Source organism: Lactuca sativa, chromosome 5 (assembly GCF_002870075.4).
Source record: "Lactuca sativa cultivar Salinas chromosome 5, Lsat_Salinas_v11, whole genome shotgun sequence".
In the NCBI taxonomy this organism is placed as follows: Eukaryota; Viridiplantae; Streptophyta; class Magnoliopsida; order Asterales; family Asteraceae; genus Lactuca; species Lactuca sativa.
Genome location: NC_056627.2, coordinates 357,197,349 through 357,219,267, shown reverse-complemented (window position 1 = coordinate 357,219,267; position 21,919 = coordinate 357,197,349). Strand labels below are relative to the sequence as shown.

Here is a 21,919-nt window from a genome sequence, read left to right as displayed (position 1 = left end):
GTGACTTGCTCTGTTCCTCCCCTCCGTTTGTGATTTTTCAGGCAAAATCGGTTACTCTGAGGCGAGACGCACCAACGCACAAGGCTGACAATGACAGCCATATTCTCTACCAGTACTAGTGCCATGCTCCCGAGTTTCATCTCCTATTCTTCACGCTCCTCCTCCACGACCCTCAGGTATCCTTCTTCACTTTCTCCTCGCACTATTCAATTCAATTCCGGTATACAAACTTATTGGAAAGATATTCAGGGCAAACATGTCGTCGTCTCCGTCGATTCAGTCTGATAGTCCAGTCGTGGTACGTATTTCCACTTGCCGCTTTCTCATATACGGCAGTACAAGCAAATATGAGCCTGCAATTGATGTGGATAGTTATAGTTGTTTGATTGATAATCACGATATATGTTAATTATAATTGTATATTTATGGTGTTAACAACACAGCTTGGATTTGGTGGTGTTTCGGTGGATCTCTTGGCGACTGTGGCTTCTTTTCCCAACCCCGACGACAAGATCAGAAGCACCAGCATGAAGGTAATAAATAATCTAGGTGATCCATTTCACCATTTGTTGTTTTAGAGTTTATATGGGTACTGATAATGCTTGATACAACAGCTCGTTAATCAGTCAAATTAAGTCAAGTTTTGTGACTTCGATTACTGGATCTATTATTTGGGGATTTGGAAACTGTGATATTAGTGATGCTTTTTACCTTTGGATGTATGCAATTAATAGCTTATTTTTTAGTGAAATGCAGAATTTGCAGTGCAAACTTATCCATAATCACTAACATTCAACAGTCTATTTGATCTTGTTACCACTGTTTTCTTCTGTAAACAGGTGTTTAAGTTTCCATTGAAATTCTTCTATCAGCTTTATCCGAAATTCTTGGATTTTAGCTCTTTGAAACTGTCATGCTTCTTTTCTACTTCACGTTTTAATCAAAGGTGCTTGATTTAATTTGCTTCTTTTTGTCGGTCTTTATTAGTCCAAATTTGGTTGAGGTTTATGATATTGTTGTCTAACAGGCAAACTAGTTGTAAATCGTGTTTTCTTCTGCGATATATATTTTTTTTTGTCAATCGTGTTTGCACTTACTTCATTTCAACCGTGTCTAACTTTGTTGTAGAGCTGTAGAAGTTTACTGAAAGTCTTGAATTCAGAAGTTGCTCTTTTACTTATCATTCACTCAAACTTGTTCTCAGGTTCAAGGAGGTGGCAATGCAGGAAATGCCCTAACTTGTGCAGCTCGTCTAGGATTAAATGCAAGGTTGATATCCAAGGTATGCAAAATGCAGATTTGATTTGCTGAAGACCTCACGCTAAAACTAGTTATTTCAAGTTGTGGTTTTGTGGCTAGCAGTAAGCTTCCAATATGAGATGAATCTTTTTCTCTCCTGATCATGTTAAGACTAACTTAGCCATTCTGAATTGTATCCCATGTGCTCAAATTACTTGTCAGGTTGCCAATGACGCTCAAGGAAGAGGAGTTTTGGAAGAATTACAAGTTGATGGAGTAGATATCTCCTTTTTTGTGGTAATGAACATGGCTTTATGAAAATCTTTTCCAACACTTATTTCGTTGCATAAACATACATAACATATAATGTTAAATCAATAGATTGTAAAAAACTCTCGTCATAGTAGCAGGTATCTTTGAATGATTTTGTTACAAATACATCAAAGCTTACTTTTTTCCTGTTTGCAGGTTTCTGAAGAGGGAAATTCAGCGTTTACCTATATCATTGTGGATAATCAAACGTAAGGGTGCCTAAATTAGTTTTTTGTTGTACTATTTTTATTTACTTTTTGTTTCAATTCTGCTGTTTCCAGGAAAACTCGAACATGCATTCATACTCCAGGGTGGCCTCCAATGATTCCTTCAGACATCTCCAGCTCAACTTTAAAATCAGCATTAGATGGCGTGAAGCTTGCTTATTTTGATGTACGATTGCATGAAACTGCTTTAATTATTGCACATGAGGTAAGTGTTGTGGTTTCTAATCTGCACGAAACTGCAATTTCAAGGCATATTATAGTCAGAAATCAGCTGTGTCTTTTGTTATATAATTATAAATTGGAAATAAATGATCCCTGTTAAATGCTCTACCAGTGCAGGCAAATCGGAGGAATATACCTATCTTAATTGATGCTGAAAGGCTAAGGGATGGATTGGATGATTTTATGTATTTATCTGATTATGTTGTGTGCTCAGCAAAACTTCCACAGGCAAGCTTCCAAATTATCTACCTATAGAGCTCTATTTGCAAAGTTGACAAAATAATTTGATGTTATTTACTTATAGCATATTAGCATAAAGATATATTGTAGAATTAGGAATTTATGTTTGTGTATGGCTGCATGTTCCCAACCAACAGGCATGGACTGAAGCTTCAACTGTTCCAAGTGCACTTGTTTCCATGCTGTTCAGGTTGCCAAAGGTCAAGTTTGTAATTGTGACTTTGGGTGCAGATGGTTGCATAATGCTCGAGAGAAGTATACCTGGTGCATATAAAATTTAGCTTTATTCTTTCTTTTACTTTTATCTGTTGGGGATAAGATCATATATAATAACAATTTACTTTTTCATATGTCCCACTTAGTTTGACTTTCTTGAGAGTTTGACTTAGTTTCTTGAGTCATCTCTTCAACATTTTGGTTTAAAACAACGAAATACTAAACCATTTGGTAGATAATATGCTTTGCAAATGTCTTAGTATTGCTCTGTTGTGTTGATTCTTAACATTATAAACATTGCAAACATTGCAAATTGCTTACAAGAAAAGGAAACTGTTTTTAACTAAGTGAGACACTTTTTAAAAGTATAGTAACTAAAAAAAGAAGTAGGTTGCTATTTTACGACCTTATCCGTTATCTGTTGGGTAGCATTCTAGCCTCAATGGTGACAGCTCAGCTTCTGATGTTCACTTTCAGCAGACAACAGTGAAGCTGAAGAAACGGATGTAGACAATTTAGTTGAAGTATTGAAGCAGAAAATCGATACTAGCAAAGCTGCTCCTACTTGTGTTTCATCTGTAAGCTTCCTTTTCACACGTTAAGAAATCGAAACATGGATATGCATAAATTGTTAAAAAAAATCTAGTTTTTTCTTCTCATGTAATTATTTTCCTTTTACTTTTACAATATATAGGATGTTGTAAGATTCCAAGGCAATGGCGTTGGGAGTGTCTGTGGTAGACTATATCTCGGAACAGCGGAGAAGATACCGGAATCAGAACTCGTGGATACCACAGGTGCTGGAGATGCATTTATAGGGGCTATCCTCTATGGTATGTATAATGTATATCATATATTATGTATACGTAACAAAATATCAACCTACTTTCATCACAAAATCAATAACTCTTTGATTTATATATGTTATTTGTAGCTATTTGCACCAACAAACCACCCGAAAAAATGTTGCCATTTGCTGCTCAAGTGGTTAGTATTAAAACTACTCAATCCAGTAGATATCATCAAGAAATAGCAATATACTCTTACTATATGTGTATAATAGCATCCTACTTTCATTTCTTTTTATTACATTATTAAGGCATAAAACTTTATAAAAACTACCTAAACTAGTAACTACAACATTATACTTTGAAAAATCTACCTAGTTTATAACATTGAAAATTGCTTTTTCTTTTAATTAGGTATATTTTTTAAAATACAACGATGTAATAGGAATAAATGGAAGTATGATGCTATGATAAACAAAGTACATTGCTATTTCTTGCACGAAGGGGGTGTTTTTAATATATTTTATGATGACAGGCGGCTATTAGTTGTCGAGATTTGGGAGCTCGGTCGGGTCTGCCACGTCTGTCGCATCCTTTGTTGGCGCCTTTTTTAGGTTAGAGGCCCCTTACAACTACAATGGCGGTGGTGTTGTGAGAAAAACGGGGCCCGGCATCCGCCGTGTTTGGCTTTTCTTTCTTGTTTACTTAATTGGACTTTTTTGGACTGATATTCTACTCCTTTTGCCACTTTAGTTTCGTTTGTTGTATCTTTGAGACACAAATGTTATAACTGATGAAACTGTTTGGATGGGTATATTGTTGTCGATGAAACAAAATTTGCAAATAGGGACTTGTTCTGGATCTCTCATCTTTGTGTCAATGGGTAAGTTTTGAACATTAATGTCGCAATGATTTCTACTTCTGGATGGAAAATGGTGTTTTATGAATATCACCAAAGTCGGTTTTTAGATATTTTTGAACTGACAAAATTACGTAAGTGGTCTATGTGATTGGCAAAGCAAAAAATATCATGAATGGTCATTATGGCAGTTTACAAACAGGACACTCTTTTTGTTTCAATTACTTGCGTGGTTGGTTCTTAGGCTAAGGAAAGTGGTAGTGGTTGGTTCTTAGGCTAAGGAAAGTGGTAATTCTCTTTGTATCTTGACACATCAGTTTTTTAAATGCCATCTTATTTTTCTCTATTTAGCATCTAATATTACCATTTGGTAACACTCCTAGCACTTCATTTTTTTTTCTTTTTTCCAATTTAATTAAATTATTTTATTTTAATACACAAACATATTTTATGCACAAATATTAATCAAATTTTATTTTTTTAAACCACTAACAATTAATATAATATAAATCAATTACATTAGAATAAGTATAATATTTAAGTGTCGGGTTGTTTTGGTTCTTTTAAATCGATGTTAGATGCTTGGGACCAAATTTGTAAGGAATTATCAAATGAGGGTTAAAACAATTTAATTGAAATCAAAGTTTTGAGTATGGGACTATATTTGTAAATAAATTTCTAATGAGGGTATAAATCATTTATTTGGAAATGAAATTTTGGAATGGAAAATGGCTTGGTGATTAAAAAACATACACGTGCATGAAAACAATTGAAAACCAATGAGTTGCATGCTTTTCTTTCTCTCTCCGCTCGCGAAGGGGTTAACGACTTGGAATTAACGAGTCCTCTAGCGAGCTGCTAGGGGCGGTGTTTCAACATTGCTAGCGAGCGACCCCCACTCTTAGCCTTAGGGGTTGTATGAGAGTGTTTTTTTAAATGACTTATTAACTTATTAGTTTTTCAAAAAGTCAACAAGTTAAAAATATGTTTAGTAAACCCTAACTTTTTAATGAAAAAAAATGATTTTTTTTCGAAAAGCCATAAATTTTTGGCTTTTCTAAAAAGTCAATAAGAAGCTTGAAAGAAATCTCAAACACTCCCTTAATTCTTATCACTAACTCAATTAGGAAAATGACATTAAGTGTTTATAAGAAGACTATTTTACTATTTTTTTTCTATTTGTTATTTTAAATCAATACAAACCTAATCTTTGTACTCCCTCACAACTTCCTTTTCCCGGCAAGTCTACCCAAGATGATGATCCTCTTTTGAAAATTAATTAAAATCTCTTCTACCAATTAGAAAAATCTAATTAATAGGTTCTCATGGAAGGTGTTAGTGACGTCGACATTAATCCACCGGAAAGAGGAAGTACACAAATTGTGTAACTAAGAGGCAAAATTGGGAGTATCCTACCTAATAAATAAAGAATTTTTTGTCACATGTCTTTTTCTTCTTCATTTAGACACATGACATTTTCTAGAATTTTTGATTTTTTTTATTTTCCACTTGTCATTTTATTGTATTTTTCATTTTATTAAATTAAAATTTCATATTTAATATGTAAGAGGATATATATATATATATATATATATATATATATATATATATATATATATATATATATATATATATACTAGTTTATAACCCGTGGAAACCACGGTTACAAAATTAATTAAATATTCATAATAAAAAATTCAAAATTATTAATCAATTATTTTATATAAAATTTTAAATACATTATTAATTAAGAGATCTTTTTATTAGTTATGTAAAATTATAATTATTGATTCAAATAAATATGTGGAATTAATTTATCATATATATTAGACTCTTTTTATTTGTGGACTAATGAAAACAATAATATAAAATTTAAAATTTAAAATAAAGAATAAATAGATTGACAAATAACATCACATTAGTTAGGAGGTTTAATGAATTTAAAATAGAGAATTAATAGAATGACAAGTGGCGTCATATTAATTAGGAGTTCTAATATTATGACACTTGGCAAAAAGACTACTCTTTTATTAGTATATATATATATATATATATATATATATATATATATATATATATATATATATATATATATATATATATAAGGTATTTATTAGAAATGATTTATATATATATTGTATTCAATACATTAAAGCCTCATTAATTTTAATAATTCAAAAAATTTCTTATTTTTCTAATAAATTCAAATTTTTCAAATTGTTAAAATTTCATATTTAATTTTTTTTAAATAAACTCATGAAATACATGTGTATCACACCTATTGATGTCATAAAAGAGAAATGTTAACAAAATTGAATGTTCAATGCCTTAATTAACATTATTTGATCTTACATTGCTAAATGGTGACATTTTTCAAATTCATTGTATTTTGTTAAATTAAGGTTGTCGTATGAATTTAATTTCTTAAGATATTATAACATGACGATGACCCCATTTTTCTTAAGTGAAATATAAGGGGAACTCTCAACCTATCGATTTGTAATTTCTAATTTGTTCCTAAGTTTTTTTCGTAAATTATACCATATATATTAAAATTATGTGCTCTTAGCTACAGTAAAATTCATAGGCATTTGGCCTACTTGGTCCCTTATTTATTGATGTGGGTTCAGTTCTATCTCATTTGGGTTGCTCTTTGCAGTAGGTCGTTTTTTGTCACATTGTATATATGTTTGTGGACACGTGTTCTTTCACACGTATGTTGACACCTGTCATCCGCGGCAACTACTCAGTTCCAACGTTTCCTTCACCGCCTCTTAACCCAATGACTCAGACTTAAAACCACCTCACTGCCGATTGTACCCTCCGCTTCATCTCCATCTTCTCCAAATCCTCGATTACAGTTGGTGATGTCGTCTAGGCCCAAATTTGACATCCAATTGCTCCGATTTGAATTATCTAGACCCGACAAGGAAGAAAACCATAACGGTCCCGCAGCTGTAAGTGCCCGCTGTCCGCTTTCCCACCCCGGCTCCATATGGTACGCTGATTGTCGAACTTTCTCTGCTTCTTAATGTGCATCGCAATCCATTCGCCCTGATGTTTCTCTAGGTTTGGAGCTTTCGCCTTAAATCTGATTTGGGTATGTGTAATTTTGTTGTTCAAGATTGTGTGTGTTTTGAATGACTAGAAAATAACGCCCAAGATAGATAGACTGGACGAGGTCGAAAGGGAAGCAGGAAAAAACAGCAACGCACATCGGCGCTGGTGATGGTGGTGCTCCCTATCTGTCTTCCTCTGTTAATAGAAGCGACACCTCTTCAAAGCCAAAACTCTGTCATCATCAACACCGCAATCAATGGGGTACTCTCACTGCTCTCTTTGTCTATCTATACTCTGTACAAATAATCGATTTCTCCCAAATCTCTTTGCTTCCGATTTTCCTTTATCTTCTATTCTTAAGAGGAGATTCAGATTCGTCGGATCATGAATCCGACTTCCAAAATTCCAGGTTCGATTTGTTTATATTTTGTTTAAGAATTGTTCTTGGAATTATCTATATACGTTTGTTTGTAAAGTATTGTGAAATTGTCAATTTTTTGGTGATGAAATACATTAACCTCTCATGGAAAACAAATGTTTTCTTAGAAAATTTTTATGATGTTTTGGTTTTCTGCTGAACAGAATCATCAATTTTCACGATCTGGGAAAGATGAATTTAATTTAGGTGCATGAATCAAGCTATTGTGTGCTTTCGGTAAAGCTATGGGCTTTTTTATCCGTATTTGATCTGGTTTATCATTTTTTTTTTGTTCTTATTTATGGTCTATTTAACCGACTTGCATTTATTTTTGATAAATTTTCAATTGTTGGTACTATTTGGCTCTGTTGTTTGACAGCAACTAAGTTAAGGTACCTGGTCTGCAAACTTCAATGTTATATGTTACTTTTTTTACTAACGGAATGGACACAAAAGGCAAATTCTGACTTTTATGGACAAATAGGTGATATTTCAACTCAATTTTGACTTAAATTGTAAAATTTACCGGTATATTTTGCCTGACAAAGTGATGAATTTTCATGTCATTTTCAATCTAAATATAAAAAAATGAAGAAAAGTATCATGCATGTTGTATTCACAATGAATATATGTTTAATTTTTTTTTTTTTACCTTAATCATTTTTTTTCTCTTCCTTTTTGATTTTTTTCATACATAAGAACTTTGGCTTCTACTTTTTCAATTCCAAGGTCATATATGTCTACATATTTTACAATTTTCCCATTGTATCCGAAATATAAGATTTGATGAGCAAAAACACTAGATAATCATTAACCTTTTGGTAAGTAATCCAATCTTTATCGTTTTCTTATTAATTTGGAGGGTTAAAATTTGAAGAATTACATGGTCTACAAGCTTTGCAAATGCCTGTTATTTTTTTATTCTTTTTTGTTTTTTACTTTATGGATTTGAAGTATAATTAAATAAAAATACCCTTTTTATTACCAACAAATGGAAATGAACTCATTTTATATCACGAATGGAAATGAAGCTGTATGTAGGTGCAGTGTGGTAAGGAGGATAAAATTGGCATTGCTATGGTGTCTTCAATTACCGGTTGAATGGACTTTCACTTTGTCACCTTTGGAGGCTTCAAGGTGCAAGAGTTATATATAGGGGTAAGATGGTCATTTTAAGTGGATTTAATATTGTTTTGTTAATGGTGGGAGCAATGTTTTAAAAACCAGTTTGAACCGGCCGGTCGAACCGGTCGGACCGGGAACTGGGAGAGGGAGCGGTTCAACTATCACCGGTTTTACATTGATTTCTGAACCGGATTGAACCGGCCGGTTTTTAGAAAAAACCAGTTGGACCAGTCAAAATAAACTGGTTGAACCGGTTAAACCGAATAAAAACACATGAAAAAGAACAATTTACATAATAAACTTTGATGATTTTTTTCAAATCAATTTAGTTTTCTCTAAATAAAAACATATGGTAAATGTTATAAAAAATTTTGATGTGTTTGTATTCATCAAAAACTATATTTCGTTTCGATATTATATTTTATTTTCTTTTTGACGTATATAGATTGATGTAAAAACACTAAAACTTATGGTTATGTATTATTTAATGTATTTGGATTCATCTACAACTTATTTTTATGTGTATTTTTAATGTTTGAACTTGTAAACATCAAATTCATAATTTCTATATGTATGTAAGTGTAGGTAAATAGAAAAAAACATGAAAAATATAACCCGGCGGTCGAACCGGTTGAACCGGGGACCGGTTACCATACCGGTTCAACTAAAAAACCGGTTTTTAAAACATTGGGTGGGAGTGAGATGGACCAAAAACATTAAAAAAGTTGAAATCAGGACCAAATTTGCAAAAAAGTTTTTAATGGACTCAATCCAAAAATACATTACATGGACATAAACTGTTTTTGAAGTTATTGGCAAGGAAAATGTTATACTATTGTAAGGGGTGAAGAGAAAATGTTGAAAAGGTACAAAATTAAGTTTTTAGATTTTTAATTGCTTATACATTTTCAGATGAATAGCATGTAAGTGGTGTGAATGAAACTCAAATTAAAAAAAAAAAAAATGTTTTTAGATTTCATTGTTTCTTACGTAAAGCCTAGCACTTTGACTCAACATTCTAACTTTTTTTTTGTCTTTTGCAGCAATATGGCTTTTTTTCTGGTGGATAATTATCTTAAGGAGGTTACCTATCAAGAGTAGAGTACTTTGAAAAGGTAATCTCATTAAAGCATCGTACTTTATTTGTAATTATAGCATTGTACTTTGAAAATATACTCCAATCGTGGTTTTAAGGCCAGACACTTCGCCACACACAACCACTTAAGCACAACCACACACATCATACAACGTGTGTGCTGTTTTATGTATATGGTTATGTGTGTATGATTGAAGAAAATGCCTTGAATATTTTTTTGTCTATTTCTACTTATTTTAAACAAACATCTACTAAGAGGTGGAAGATTTGTGTGGTTAAGAAAATTATTGTAGATAACTCCACCCTATTTTAATATATATATATATATAAAATGTTTTTTCTTGGAAATATTTCTCTTTTAATCACAAATGATATGTATGTGTTGTGTTACCAAAAAACAAGATTAATATTTCTCGAGGTTAAATGCAGGGTGAAGGAAATTCCAACATACAAAAAAACTCAAATCTCCAAGGGCAAAATGGTCAATCACCAGAAAAACCTCAAAACCCGAGTTATATTTTGATGAACCAATTAGAGGTTCTTTTATTGGGAATTCATGTTAAGGTGAATGATATGTCACCATAGATCCACATATTGTTTTTCTCATTATGTGTTTCAAGTCGATGCTTATTGCCTCCCCTGTTGGTTTACTTATTTTGAATGTATCTCACCTTTATTTGTACAATAACAAACATTTATATTTTGATGATTCTGTTGAATTTTATGTGAAATATGTTGTTTTTTGCGGGTTACAATGACGGATCAGTAGACATTTAGTTGTTTTTCTTTTGCTTATATTAGTTTGGATATGGGTAGAAGAATAACATATGTTTCATGGTTTCAATGTTTGCCCCCCAAGTGACTTAACAATCAATTACAACGATGAACTAAATGCCAAATATAAACATGTTTTGCAATTTTCCCCAACCCGTAGCGAAGCGAGGGCATTCCTTCTAGTTCAGTAAAGGAAATGTAAGGAAAATATTGACAGAAAGAAAAGGAAAGGAAGAAAAAAATTTCTTAATCGTGTTCCCGGGTTCGATGGAAATGAAAGAAAATTTTTAAGTTTCTGTGTTCCTAAGTTAAGAGAAAAAGAAAAGAAAAAAAAAACCCTAAAAGATCACAATTATATGGCTCCAAAATCTTTTCCTTCCCCTCACTTTCTTTCCAAATCCGCCCGATTTGGGAGGAAAATATGACTCCAAATTTTTTTCCTTCCCCTCACTTTCCTTCCATCAATTAAACTTGGGAACACGATTTTCCTTCAACATCTCTCACATTCCCTTCATATTCCTCCTTAGTATAACTCAGGAATAAGACATAAAGAGTCAATCACAATATATTCTATTTGAACTTCAAGACCATCTTCCAACCAGATTCTTTTTTATTTAATTGGGATGAAACTTATAGGCTTTGCGACAGTGATGGTATGTCGAGGCATTCGTTCACCAAATGCAAATCAATGTCAAGCATTCATCAATGACATCGACAAAATATATTGACATCTATCCATATAATGTGATATTATCAATCTTGAAAGACTTACTTTGATAGGTAGGGTGCAGTGGTGTAGTGGGCCAAATATAATATAATAATAATAATTAATATGTTAATAAATTAAAAATTGTTAATATAAACAAGATAAAAGGTAATTAGTAATGGAGTTAATTTGTATTAAGAAAGGACCAACAATATTACAAGACCTTATTTAATGACAAAAAATGTAACTCAATTCTTTTTATGACTAAAATCGGAAATATCAATTAAAATCAACGACCAAAAATGTAACTTACTCTTTTTTGATTCTGCAATATTACTCCTGCTTCCTGCCACCTCCTTGTTTTACTCTATTTGCTGCTTTTGGTGGCGGTGCACTTTGTCACTTTCCACTCCTTGCACACAAGTCACAACCCCTTTTTAGATGGAATTCACGCCTCATTTTATTGCACCTGTTACGTCATTATATTTGTTATTAAGTATGCGTGTCGATTACAATGTTGTAAAGCGCGTCTGCTTTTTTATTTCCTTACGCGTTTTGTCTTGGATTGTCTGTCAAATAAATTCCGTGACACTTTATCCGGCCCTTGTAGAATTATTTTTCTCTATATATTTGAAATTCGGTGTAGTTTTGGAGAAAATGCAAAAAATATGTTAGATTTAAATTAGGGATGTTATTTGGGTTGGAGCCGGATTGAACCAGACCCAAAACCGTGAAATCAAATAAAACTAATTGTAGGAACCGAAAACCGGACCGATTAAACCAATACGGGTCTGGTTTGGTTCAAGTGTTAATCGATCATGTTCCACTATTAAAATAAATAACATTTACAATATGGTTAAGGACCGAACACTAAGGGCTTTTCGCACAGCGGTATACGGTATTGTCCTTTCTCCTTGAGATTGAATGTTCAAGTCTTGCAATAGACATATGTGAAATTAATGAGTAGTTTAGGAGGAAAGTACATTTGTCGTTTCAAAAAAAAATAATGATCGAATATAACCGAAAAAAATAGAATAAACCGTATTTTTTGGTTTTTATTTTAAACTTAGAGGATTGTTTTTGTAATTATTTAAGGTATTAAAAATATAATAAGATATATTTTCGAATATATTAAACTATTTCTATCGTTTGGTTTTACAAGTTTTAAAATAATAATTTTATTTAATTTTTAACATGTTATGATGCTACAGTTAAATGTAAACTCATATAAATTCATTTATAAATAATCACGATTGATTATAAGTAACTATAAGTTATATAGATCCAAATCTTAAAGTATAGTTATAAAAGCAATATATTAAACACTAATAATTAAACATCAAAAAAATCCATATAAATATATGAGTTAAACATTAAACATTAAACACCAAAAATAAAATATGAATTACTCTAAAATGCATACCTGATAACCGAACCAAATAGTTTATTAGGTCGTAATTCAATCCACTTTCTTTAGAACTGATTAAACAGTTATTTGAGAAATCTGGACCGAAATACCCAAGGCCCGAATAAACCTAAAATACATACTTAGGAACCGAACATGATAACTTATTCGATCCTAATTTAGTTCAAGTTCCACTTCGAATATTCGGTCCAAACGCCCATCCTCATTAAAATAATATAACTTAAGTTACAAGTAAGATGCTTAAAACAGAGAATTAAAATCAAATAATTAAAATATTATAATTGTTAGACTTTATATATAATTATTATTGTTTAAACTTTTCATATAAAGTTTTATTGAAATCCAATACACGAAGAAACAACAAAATTTTATTGTTATATTTGATTAAAGTTGTTGGTTATATATATATATATATATATATATATATATATATATATATATATATATATATATATATATATATATATATATATATATATATATATATTATAGAGAGAGAGAAAAAATATTAAAGAAACTCAAGATATTTTTATCAAATGTTTAAGAAAAACACTACATATTTTTTAAATTTACTTTAATAATAATAATAACTATTACAATCGTTTTAATGTTCAACCTAATTTAACTTTATTATTTTGATTCCGAACAAAATTTCAAGCTCGCGGCCTTAATAATAATTTTTTCATAATATTCGAAACATCTATCTTTATAAATAAATAAGTTTTATCTTATCATTGTTCAGTTATAATCTTATTAATTATTGATAATTTTTTTTCTTTCTCATTCGTGGTGTTCACGGGTTTTAACCTAGGCTAATATATATATATATATATATATATATATATATATATATATATATATATATATATATATATATATATATATATATATATATATATATATAGAGAGAGAGAGAGAGAGAGAGAAATATATATTAGAGAAACTCAACATATTTTTATCAAATGTTTAAGAAAACCACAACATTATTTTTTTAGTATGTTAAAACCCTCATATTTTTTCAAATATCTAATTTAAAGCTTTGAGCTCGATAAACACTAGATAGCCACAAATGCTTGGTAATTGATTTTTATGGGTTTCCTTGCTACATACCATTGGATTAAAATAATTCAAAAATATATAAAGGTTTTAACACACTAATGAAATAATATATTGGTTTTTTAATGCTTTAGTAAAAATAGATTGAATTTTTCTAAGGTCAAAAAACCTTAAAATAAGCCTTTCAAAAATATAGGGGTTTTAGTAGATTAAAAAAATATAGTGGTTTTTTTAAGAATCGGATGAAAATACATTGGGTGTTTTTGAGGTTTGCAATATATATATATATATATATATATATATATATATATATATATATATATATATATATATATATATATATATATATATATATATATATTGTAACATCCCAAAATACGAGCCAAAATTTTCATTTTTAAAACTTATACTTTGCAAAACGTTAAAAATAAAACATTCACCGATCATATCATTTCATAAAAGATGTCGCGTCTCTGGAAACCATTTTATAAAACAAAATAATGTCAGAGTACAAATCCCCAGGAAGATCTCATAGTGCGGAATACAAGGCATGTATGTGATGTGCCGCTACCGCGCCAGCTCCTTCCCCTTCGAAGAAGAGGTACCTGAAACCAAAACTGTAAACAGTAAACATAAAGCTTAGTGAGTTCCCACACTGTACCACATACCATATAACCACATAACATACATATATTGCCAAGCATATCTGGGTGTCCGACCTACCCCTTCGGTCCTCTCGACCGGATACTGCCTAGCATATCTGGGTGTTGGCCTCCCCTTCGGTCCTCACGACCGGATACTGACTAGCATATCTGGGTGTTGGTCTCCCCTTCGATCCTCTCGATCGGATACTGCCTAGCATATCTGGGTGCTGGCCTCCCCTTCGGTCCTCACGACCGGATACTGACTAGCATATCTGGGTGCTGGTCTCCCCTTCGGTCATCTCGACCGGATACTGGGGACTATCTCACCCCTACTACTACCACATAACACATATCACATAATCTATCTAGCATGGCTGGGCATGACTGCCCCTTCGGCCCTATCGACCGGTAATCCGGGGACTATCTCCCCTTACTGTCACTAGCACATAGCATCATATCATACTAGCACATAAACATATCACAGGTAGTAGCAACCCTATATAAATATCACAAAGACAATCATCTATCATACAACTCCTACTGGTGGGCCGACATTGTGGTCGTAGACCCACCGCTACTGGAAGGTAACTCACCTCGTAGTAGCCGCTGATCTGCGTGGGAACTGCCTGTCTGCTGCTGCTGCTCTGGAAATCCTCCGGCTGAAATTCCCACCAAGCACTCAGTTAAATACTTCCAATCGACCTTAGGGTAAAATGACCAATTACCCCTAACCAAGTCAAGAGTCAAAGTCAAAGTCAACTTCCAGTTGACCCGACTCGCCGAGTTGGCTCGCCAACTCGTCGAGTCCCTATTCATTCGACTGGCCATAATCCCGCTTCTACTCGTCGAGTTAGGCATTGACTCGACGAGTTTTCCTTCTAAACTGATGTCCAATAGTCCTTCATCCTACTCCCCAAGTTGTATGAACAACTCGTCGAGTTCATCTTCATCCGAAGAACACTCTATGCTGAGACTCGCCGAGTTGTATGAACAACTCGTCGAGTCTGTTCTTGAGGTAAGAAAATTGCCTTGAACTCGATGAGTCAGGGCGTTGACTCGCCGAGTTGCTCCATGGGTGAGTCTGGCTTCCGACTCACTGAGTCACCCCCCTCCCATGACTCACAACTCCACTCAGCAAACACGAAAAAGGGGAAAACTCAGGGACTCGCGACTCGACTCGTCGAGTCCGATGAACGACTCGCCGAGTCTTTCACATGCAATTACTATATACTCGATTTTGCTTGAACCCAGCTCATTCCATACATAGATCTGGGTTCTTAGGGCTTGATTAACACGTAAAGTTTCCAACTTTACGTGTAAATCAACACCAATGAAGGTTTTAGGGCTCAAAATGCACTAAAAGAGTAGATCTAGGGCTTTCATGCAATATGGCTCCATAAAGGTAGTAAATCCGAGCTCCTGGAGCTCAATCATGCCAAGATCTAAAGGTTAATCAACTTATCGCAAACCCTAATTCATAATCAAGCTTGGAGATGGCTCAAGAAGGACTTTAATGGAGCTCTAAGGGACTCTTAGCATAAAAACAGAAGGAAATTGAGTTATACCTCAAGGAATCTCTGAAATAACACCAAGATGTCTGGCCTCCTTCTTCTCCTCTTGATCTACTCTCCTTTTTCTCTCAAAATCTTCAAGAAATCACACCAAAGCACTTCAATCTCACAAGGAATGAGGTTAGGATGATATAGGGAGCTCTGAGGGTGAAGGGGGCGAGCTTGGGGGCACATATGATGGTTTAAATAGGGAGCAAACCCTTGAAATTAGGGTTTCATCAGACAGTGGGGGACTCGCCGAGTCCAGAATATGGACTCGCCGAGTCGCCAACTTAAACGTGTTCCATAACCCGGCTATACTCGGCGAGTCGGGCCTACAACTCGCTGAGTCCAAGGCTAAAAATGCAAAGTACTTAGGTAGATTTTACATACCAGGAACCAGGTTCTACAAATCTCCCCCACTTATTTTAGACTTCGTCCTCGAAGTCTGCTGCTCGATCCTGGAACAGCTCAGGGTAATGCTCCATCATTTCTTCCACTGGCTCCCAAGTCCACTCCGAACCATTTCGGTGCTGCCATTGCACCTTCACTAATTCCACCCTCTTGTTCCTCAGATCCTTCGACTTCCGGTCTAGGATTGTGACTGGGCGCTCAATGTAATTCAGGCTGCCATTAACCCGGATATCCTCTAACGGCACCACCGCTGAATCATCCACTAAGCACTTCCGCAGTTGGGAGACATGGAAGGTGATGTGGATCTGACTGATTTCGGCTGGCAGATCCAGCCTATATGCCACCTTGCCCACCCGGGCTACAACCCTGAACAGACCAATGTATCTCGGGCCCAACTTGCCCCGCTTCCTGAATCAAATAACGGCCTTCCAAGGCGACACTTTCAGGAGAACCATATCCCCGACCTGGAACTCCAGGTCTGATCGACGCTTGTCGGCGTAACTTTTCTGCCGACTCTGCGCAGTCTGAAGCCTGCTTCGAACCTACTGGATTCTCTCGGTCGTCTTGAGCACCACCTTAGTGCTCCCCATGACCCTCTGGCCAACTTCACCCCAACATATCGGGGGTCCTGCACCTCCTTCCGTACAACATCTCGAATGGAGGACGGTCAATACTCGCGTGGTAGCTGTTGTTGTACGAGAACTCAGCCAAGGGAAGATAGGTATCCCAGCTACCACCGAAGTCTAGCACGCACGCCCGCAACATATCCTCCAAAGTCTGGATGGTCCGCTCGCTCTGACCATCCGTCTGTGGGTGAAAAGCGGTGCTAAAATGAAGACGAGTGCCCAACTCATCATGAAACTTCTTCCAAAACCTGGAAGTGAAACGCACATCTCTGTCTGATGTCACTGACACTGACACCCCGTGTCGCGCCACTATCTCCTAGATATAGATATCGGCCAACCTTTCAGCCGAGATGCTCTCTTGGATCGGAATAAAATGGGCGTTCTTGGGCAATCGATCCACGATGACCCATATCGAATCCACTCCTCGCCCAGTACTGGGAAGTTTTGTGATCAAATACATCGTAATATCTTCTTATTTCCACAACGGGATATCCAACGGCTGCATCTTGCCGTGCGGTCTCTGATGGTCGGCCTTGACCTTCCTGCAGGTCAAGCACCGCTCGACATACCAAGCCACATCCCACTTCATGCAGGGCCACCAATAGTCTAGACGAAGATCCCTATACATCTTCGTCGCCCCTGGATGAATGGAGAATCGGGATTTGTGCGCCTCCTCCATCAAGACCTGGCGCACGCCTCTGTGATACGGCACCCACACTCTACGGTGCAGTGTCAATAATCATCGACTATCATAATCGAAGGAAGTGACTTGACCCACTATTCGCTCGCTCTTCCGATGCTCCTCCTTCATAGCCTCCTGCTGAGCTTCCCAAATCTGCTCTAGCAGTGGAGTCACCATAGTCATCCTCATACATACATCCCTGATCGGTGCCGCCTTATGGCTAAGCGCATCGGCTACCACATTGGCCTTCCCCGGGTGATAAAGGATCTCACAATCATAATCCTTCACCACGTCCAACCACCGACGCTGCCTCATGTTCAGATTTGGCTGATCCATGAGGTACCTCAAACTCTTGTGGTCCGTGTAGATGGTACACCGAACTCCATAAAGGTACTGTTGCCAAATCTTGAGGGCGAAGACCACCGCCCCCAACTCTAAATCGTGCGTCGGGTAGTTTGCCTTGTGAGGCTTTAGCTGCCTCAAAGCGTAGGCGATGACATGCCCTCTCTGCATCAATACCGCGCCCAAACCCGAAATGGACGCGTCACAGTACACCATAAAATCCTCAACGCCCTCGGGCAGGGCTAAGATTGGCGCCTCGCACAACCTCTGTCTCAGAATCTCAAACGCCGCCTACTGCTCAGGCTCCCATCGAAAGACCACGGCTTTCTTAGTTAACCGCGTCAAGGGTACGACTATCTTGGAGAAATCCTGAATGAATCTCCGATAGTAGCCTGCTAATCCTAGGAAACTCCGAATCTCGGATGGAGACTTCGGAACCTCCCATCTCATCACGACCTCCACCTTGGTCGGGTCTACTGAAATCCCGTTTTGGTTGACAAGGTGCCCAAGAAACTGCACCTCGCGCAACCAAAACTCACATTTGGAGAACTTGGCGTTCAAGCTCTCCCTCCTCAAGGTCTCCAAAACCTCTCTCAGATGCTCCTCGTGCTCCTCCTGCGTCTTGGAATAAACCAAGATGTCATCAATGAAAACTATCACAGACCGATCCAGCATCGGTCTACACACACGGTTCATGAAGTCCATGAACGCGACAGGAGCATTGGTGAGCCCAAACGGCATCACCACGAACTCATAATGGCTATAACGCGGTCTTATGCACATCCTCCTCTCTGACCCTCATCTGATGATAACCTGAACGCAAATCGATCTTGGAGAACCAAGATGCTCCCCGTAACTGATCAAAGAGGTCATCAATCCTTGGGAGTGGGTAACGGTTCTTCACCGTTACCTTATTCAGCTCCCGGTAATCTATACACATCTGATGCGACCCATCCTTCTTCTTCATAAACAGGATCGGGGCTCCCCAAGGTGAACTGCTCGATCGAATGAATCCCTTGTCTAACCGCTCCTGCAGCTGTGTAGACAACTCCTGCATCTCAGGAGGAGCCAACCGATACAGTGCCTTGGCTATCGGAGCCGCACCAAGAACTAGGTCGATCATGAACTCTACCTGACGCTCCGGAGGTATTCTGTAACATCTCGAGTTTAGAAGTGCAAGTTCAGGGTTCAAAGTGTAAATATAAAGGGCAACTCGGCGAGTCCATGGGTGGACTCGGCGAGTAGGGTCGCGATTTTGGTCGCGTGTTAAGTGGCCAACTCGGCGAGTCAGCGGCTGGACTCGGCGAGTTGGTGCTGGGTGGAGAAAACCCTAATTTCGGGTGATGAGCCCTATATAAAGGACATTATACCCTCTCCCCAGCCTCTTTACCCTCTCTTGAAGTCCAGAAAACCCTAATGCGCATTTGTGAGAGATTTGAGAGCATTTGAACCTTGGAGAAGAGATTTTGGAAGAGATCTTGGAGAGTTAAGAGGCTTGGAGCAAGGGGCTTTGCAAGGATTCAGATTTCTCTTTTGTTGGAGCTTTCTTTTGAGGTGTTATTTTGTTGCTTGGGTTGTTATTCTTCTAGATTCATCATTTTGGAGTTTTTGGAAAGCATAGCTTGTGATGTTTTGAGTTTGGAGGTTAGATCTGAGGTTGCTACCTCAGATCTGGAATGGAGAAGGTCTAGAGTGCATTAAAGTCCCTGTTCCTGAGTGGTTGGTGAAGCCACCTTGTCCCAAACCCTAACTCTAGAGTGTTATATGCTTAGATCTCTTTGGATTCACGTAAAGTTTGCCACTTTACGTGATGGATGGGTTGTAGAAGGGTAGATCTATGGTTTGGATCATCTGCATGGCCTGAAAAGCATCTGTATGGATTAAGATCTAGGGGTACTCGGCGAGTCACAAGGGTGTACTCGGCGAGTTGCTTGAAGATGGGCAGGAACTCAACGAGTTGGAAGAACAACTCGGCGAGTTGGTTGAAGATAGCCTTGGACTCTGCGAGTCTGGTCGTGAGGTTCTAACCTTCTTCTGGTTGAGCCGTGAATCGGTGAGTCAAGGGAGGACTCGGTGAGTTGAGTGCGGGGGACTCAGAGTTGTTGGACTCGGCGAGTTGAGTTGCGGATTGGGGAAGTTCTGAGCATGGGGAATCGATGAGTCATCGGGTTGACTCGGCGAGTAGAGTCAGTCAGGAGGTTGACTTTAACTTTGACTTTAACCAAGGGTTGACCAGTTGACTTCCAGGGGCATTTTGGTAATTGTTGGCATTTGTTTTGAGTTCAGTGTTGGTGTTGGCTAGTGGTGGAGATTTTGTCAGTGGTTGGAGCATCTTGGTCTTATCTTTCAGTCGGCAGTTGCGAGGTGAGTTATCTTCACTATATCGACAGGGTCTACGGCACCAAGGTCAGCCCTTTATCGGATTGTGATACGGGTATCGTTGTTATGTTTTGCTTTGCTATGTTTGCATCCGGTAGTTATGATGGTATATGTTAGAGACCTGATTAAGGTCGGTATCCTGGTATATAGGATGATGCTATGCTAGTGACCGGTTAGGTCGGTATCCTGGTTAGGATGATGTTATGCTATGTGATCTATTAGATCGGTTTGTTTGGATGCGATTCGTTATATGATTGAATGTTTATGTGCACATGGTTGTTGGACTGGGGTTGGGTTGAGGCAGGTCCTGCTTTGTGCTGTAGGCTGACATACCCAGGGCGGACCGATTATCCCGAAGGCTCAGCGAGCGGTCCGAATAGGCTGTAGGCCCCAAGAGGACAGACCAGACGTGCCGAGGCTCGGAGAGTTGACCAGGTCGACTGAAGGCCCAGTGCGGGCGGACCAGTCATACTGTAGACTCAGAGAGTGGACCAGGTGGATTGAAGGCCCGGTGCGGGCGGACCAATCACACTGTAGACTCAATTTATATGGCTAGACTCGGAGGGTGGACCAGGTGGACTGAAGGCCGGTGCGGCGGACCAGTCACACAGTAGACCCGAAAGTGCATGGATGTTATGTGTTCTGTTATGATATGGCATGTTGTGCGTGTATGGTATATGTGGTTGGTATTTTGGGGGTATCTTACTAAGCTTTCGGGCTTACGGTTGTGGTTTAATGTTTTTCAGGTTCTTCAGGAGACTGTGGCAAGGCAAAGGCGTGATCGTACCGCTCCTCATGATTGTGTTTTATGATGTGGTTCTGGGAAGACTCTGATAATAATTTTATTGAAAACCTTTTTGTAATAACTTTATGAAAATGGGTTGTTTTTGAAAAGTTTAAATTGATAGAAATTTTTAGACCGTTACATATTCCAGGAAGCTCCTCCGGGAACACATCAGCGTAGTCTCGCACCACTGGAACCTCGCTCATCGTCGCCTTACTCGCCTCCTGGGTATCCATAACGTACGCGACATATCCCGCGCAACCCTGCTGAAGGTAGTGCCTAGCCCTTGCGGCTGAACATACTGTGGGTCCATGTTGCGGCCTCTCGCCGTGGATCACAAACTCTCCCCCACTCGGGGTCCTGATCCGCACTAGCTATTGTGCGCAATCTATCACCGCCCCATTAGAGCTCAACCAATCCATGCCTATAATCACTTTGTTCCCACGCAACGGAATGGGAACCAAATCCACCAAGTAGTGCTCCTCAAATAACCTCAGGACACAATCTTTGAACACCGATGATTCCCGCACCGATCGATCATCGACAATCTCTACTTCTAAATGGAAATCCAACATGCCCGAGGACTCAGTAAACTTCTTGCTAAGCGCAAGAGAAACAAACGATCGGGTGGCCCCCGAGTCAAACAACACCTGAACAGGGATACCGCTCACATGGAACGATCCTAACGCATGTACATAGAGCACATATCAATGTCATAACATCATAAAAATAAA

The 21,919-nt window shown here is 37.2% G+C and overlaps 1 protein-coding gene and 2 long non-coding RNA genes across 8 annotated transcripts; 2 read left to right on the top strand and 1 right to left on the bottom strand.

Moving 5' to 3' along the window:
• LOC111912557 (uncharacterized) lies at positions 1-4,107 on the top strand. Of its 2 annotated transcripts, none has more exons than XM_023908295.3 (13): positions 1-176; positions 250-298; positions 444-533; positions 1,205-1,282; positions 1,462-1,536; positions 1,708-1,760; positions 1,833-1,983; positions 2,118-2,228; positions 2,378-2,504; positions 2,937-3,034; positions 3,151-3,289; positions 3,391-3,443; positions 3,780-4,107. In XM_023908295.3, the coding sequence occupies exons 1-13, from the start codon at positions 91-93 to the stop codon at positions 3,861-3,863; spliced, it is 1,194 nt and encodes a 397-aa protein (XP_023764063.1). In that variant the 5' UTR covers positions 1-90; the 3' UTR covers positions 3,864-4,107. The 2 variants fall into 2 exon arrangements, with proteins under 2 accessions (XP_023764063.1, XP_023764062.1); XM_023908294.3 differs by having other exon boundaries at positions 2,934-3,034.
• Positions 1,707-11,711, bottom strand: LOC122194544 (uncharacterized). Its single transcript, XR_006183846.2, has 2 exons — positions 11,596-11,711; positions 1,707-2,014 (listed from the first exon to the last, which is right to left on the bottom strand). It is a non-coding gene; the product is annotated as an uncharacterized LOC122194544 (long non-coding RNA).
• Positions 6,730-10,533, top strand: LOC111912558 (uncharacterized). 5 transcript variants are annotated; one of them, XR_008223818.1, is made up of 5 exons: positions 6,730-7,172; positions 7,252-7,424; positions 7,746-8,739; positions 9,750-9,821; positions 10,232-10,533. It is a non-coding gene; the product is annotated as an uncharacterized LOC111912558 (long non-coding RNA). The 5 variants fall into 5 exon arrangements; XR_006183844.2 differs by having other exon boundaries at positions 6,735-7,172; positions 7,252-7,572; XR_002857197.3 differs by having other exon boundaries at positions 6,743-7,172; positions 7,252-8,065; positions 8,623-8,739.
• Positions 11,712-21,919: the final 10,208 nt, after the last annotated feature.

Bases quoted from the DNA above. Each gene is read 5' to 3' on its own strand.
- LOC111912557 (XM_023908294.3), top strand. From the start codon at position 91: ATGACAGCCATATTCTCTACCAGTACTAGTGCCATGCTCCCGAGTTTC. The intron at 1,283-1,461 runs GTATGCAAAATG...ATTACTTGTCAG, and splicing joins ATGCAAGGTTGATATCCAAG to GTTGCCAATGACGCTCAAGG. The intron at 1,984-2,117 runs GTAAGTGTTGTG...CTACCAGTGCAG, and splicing joins CTTTAATTATTGCACATGAG to GCAAATCGGAGGAATATACC.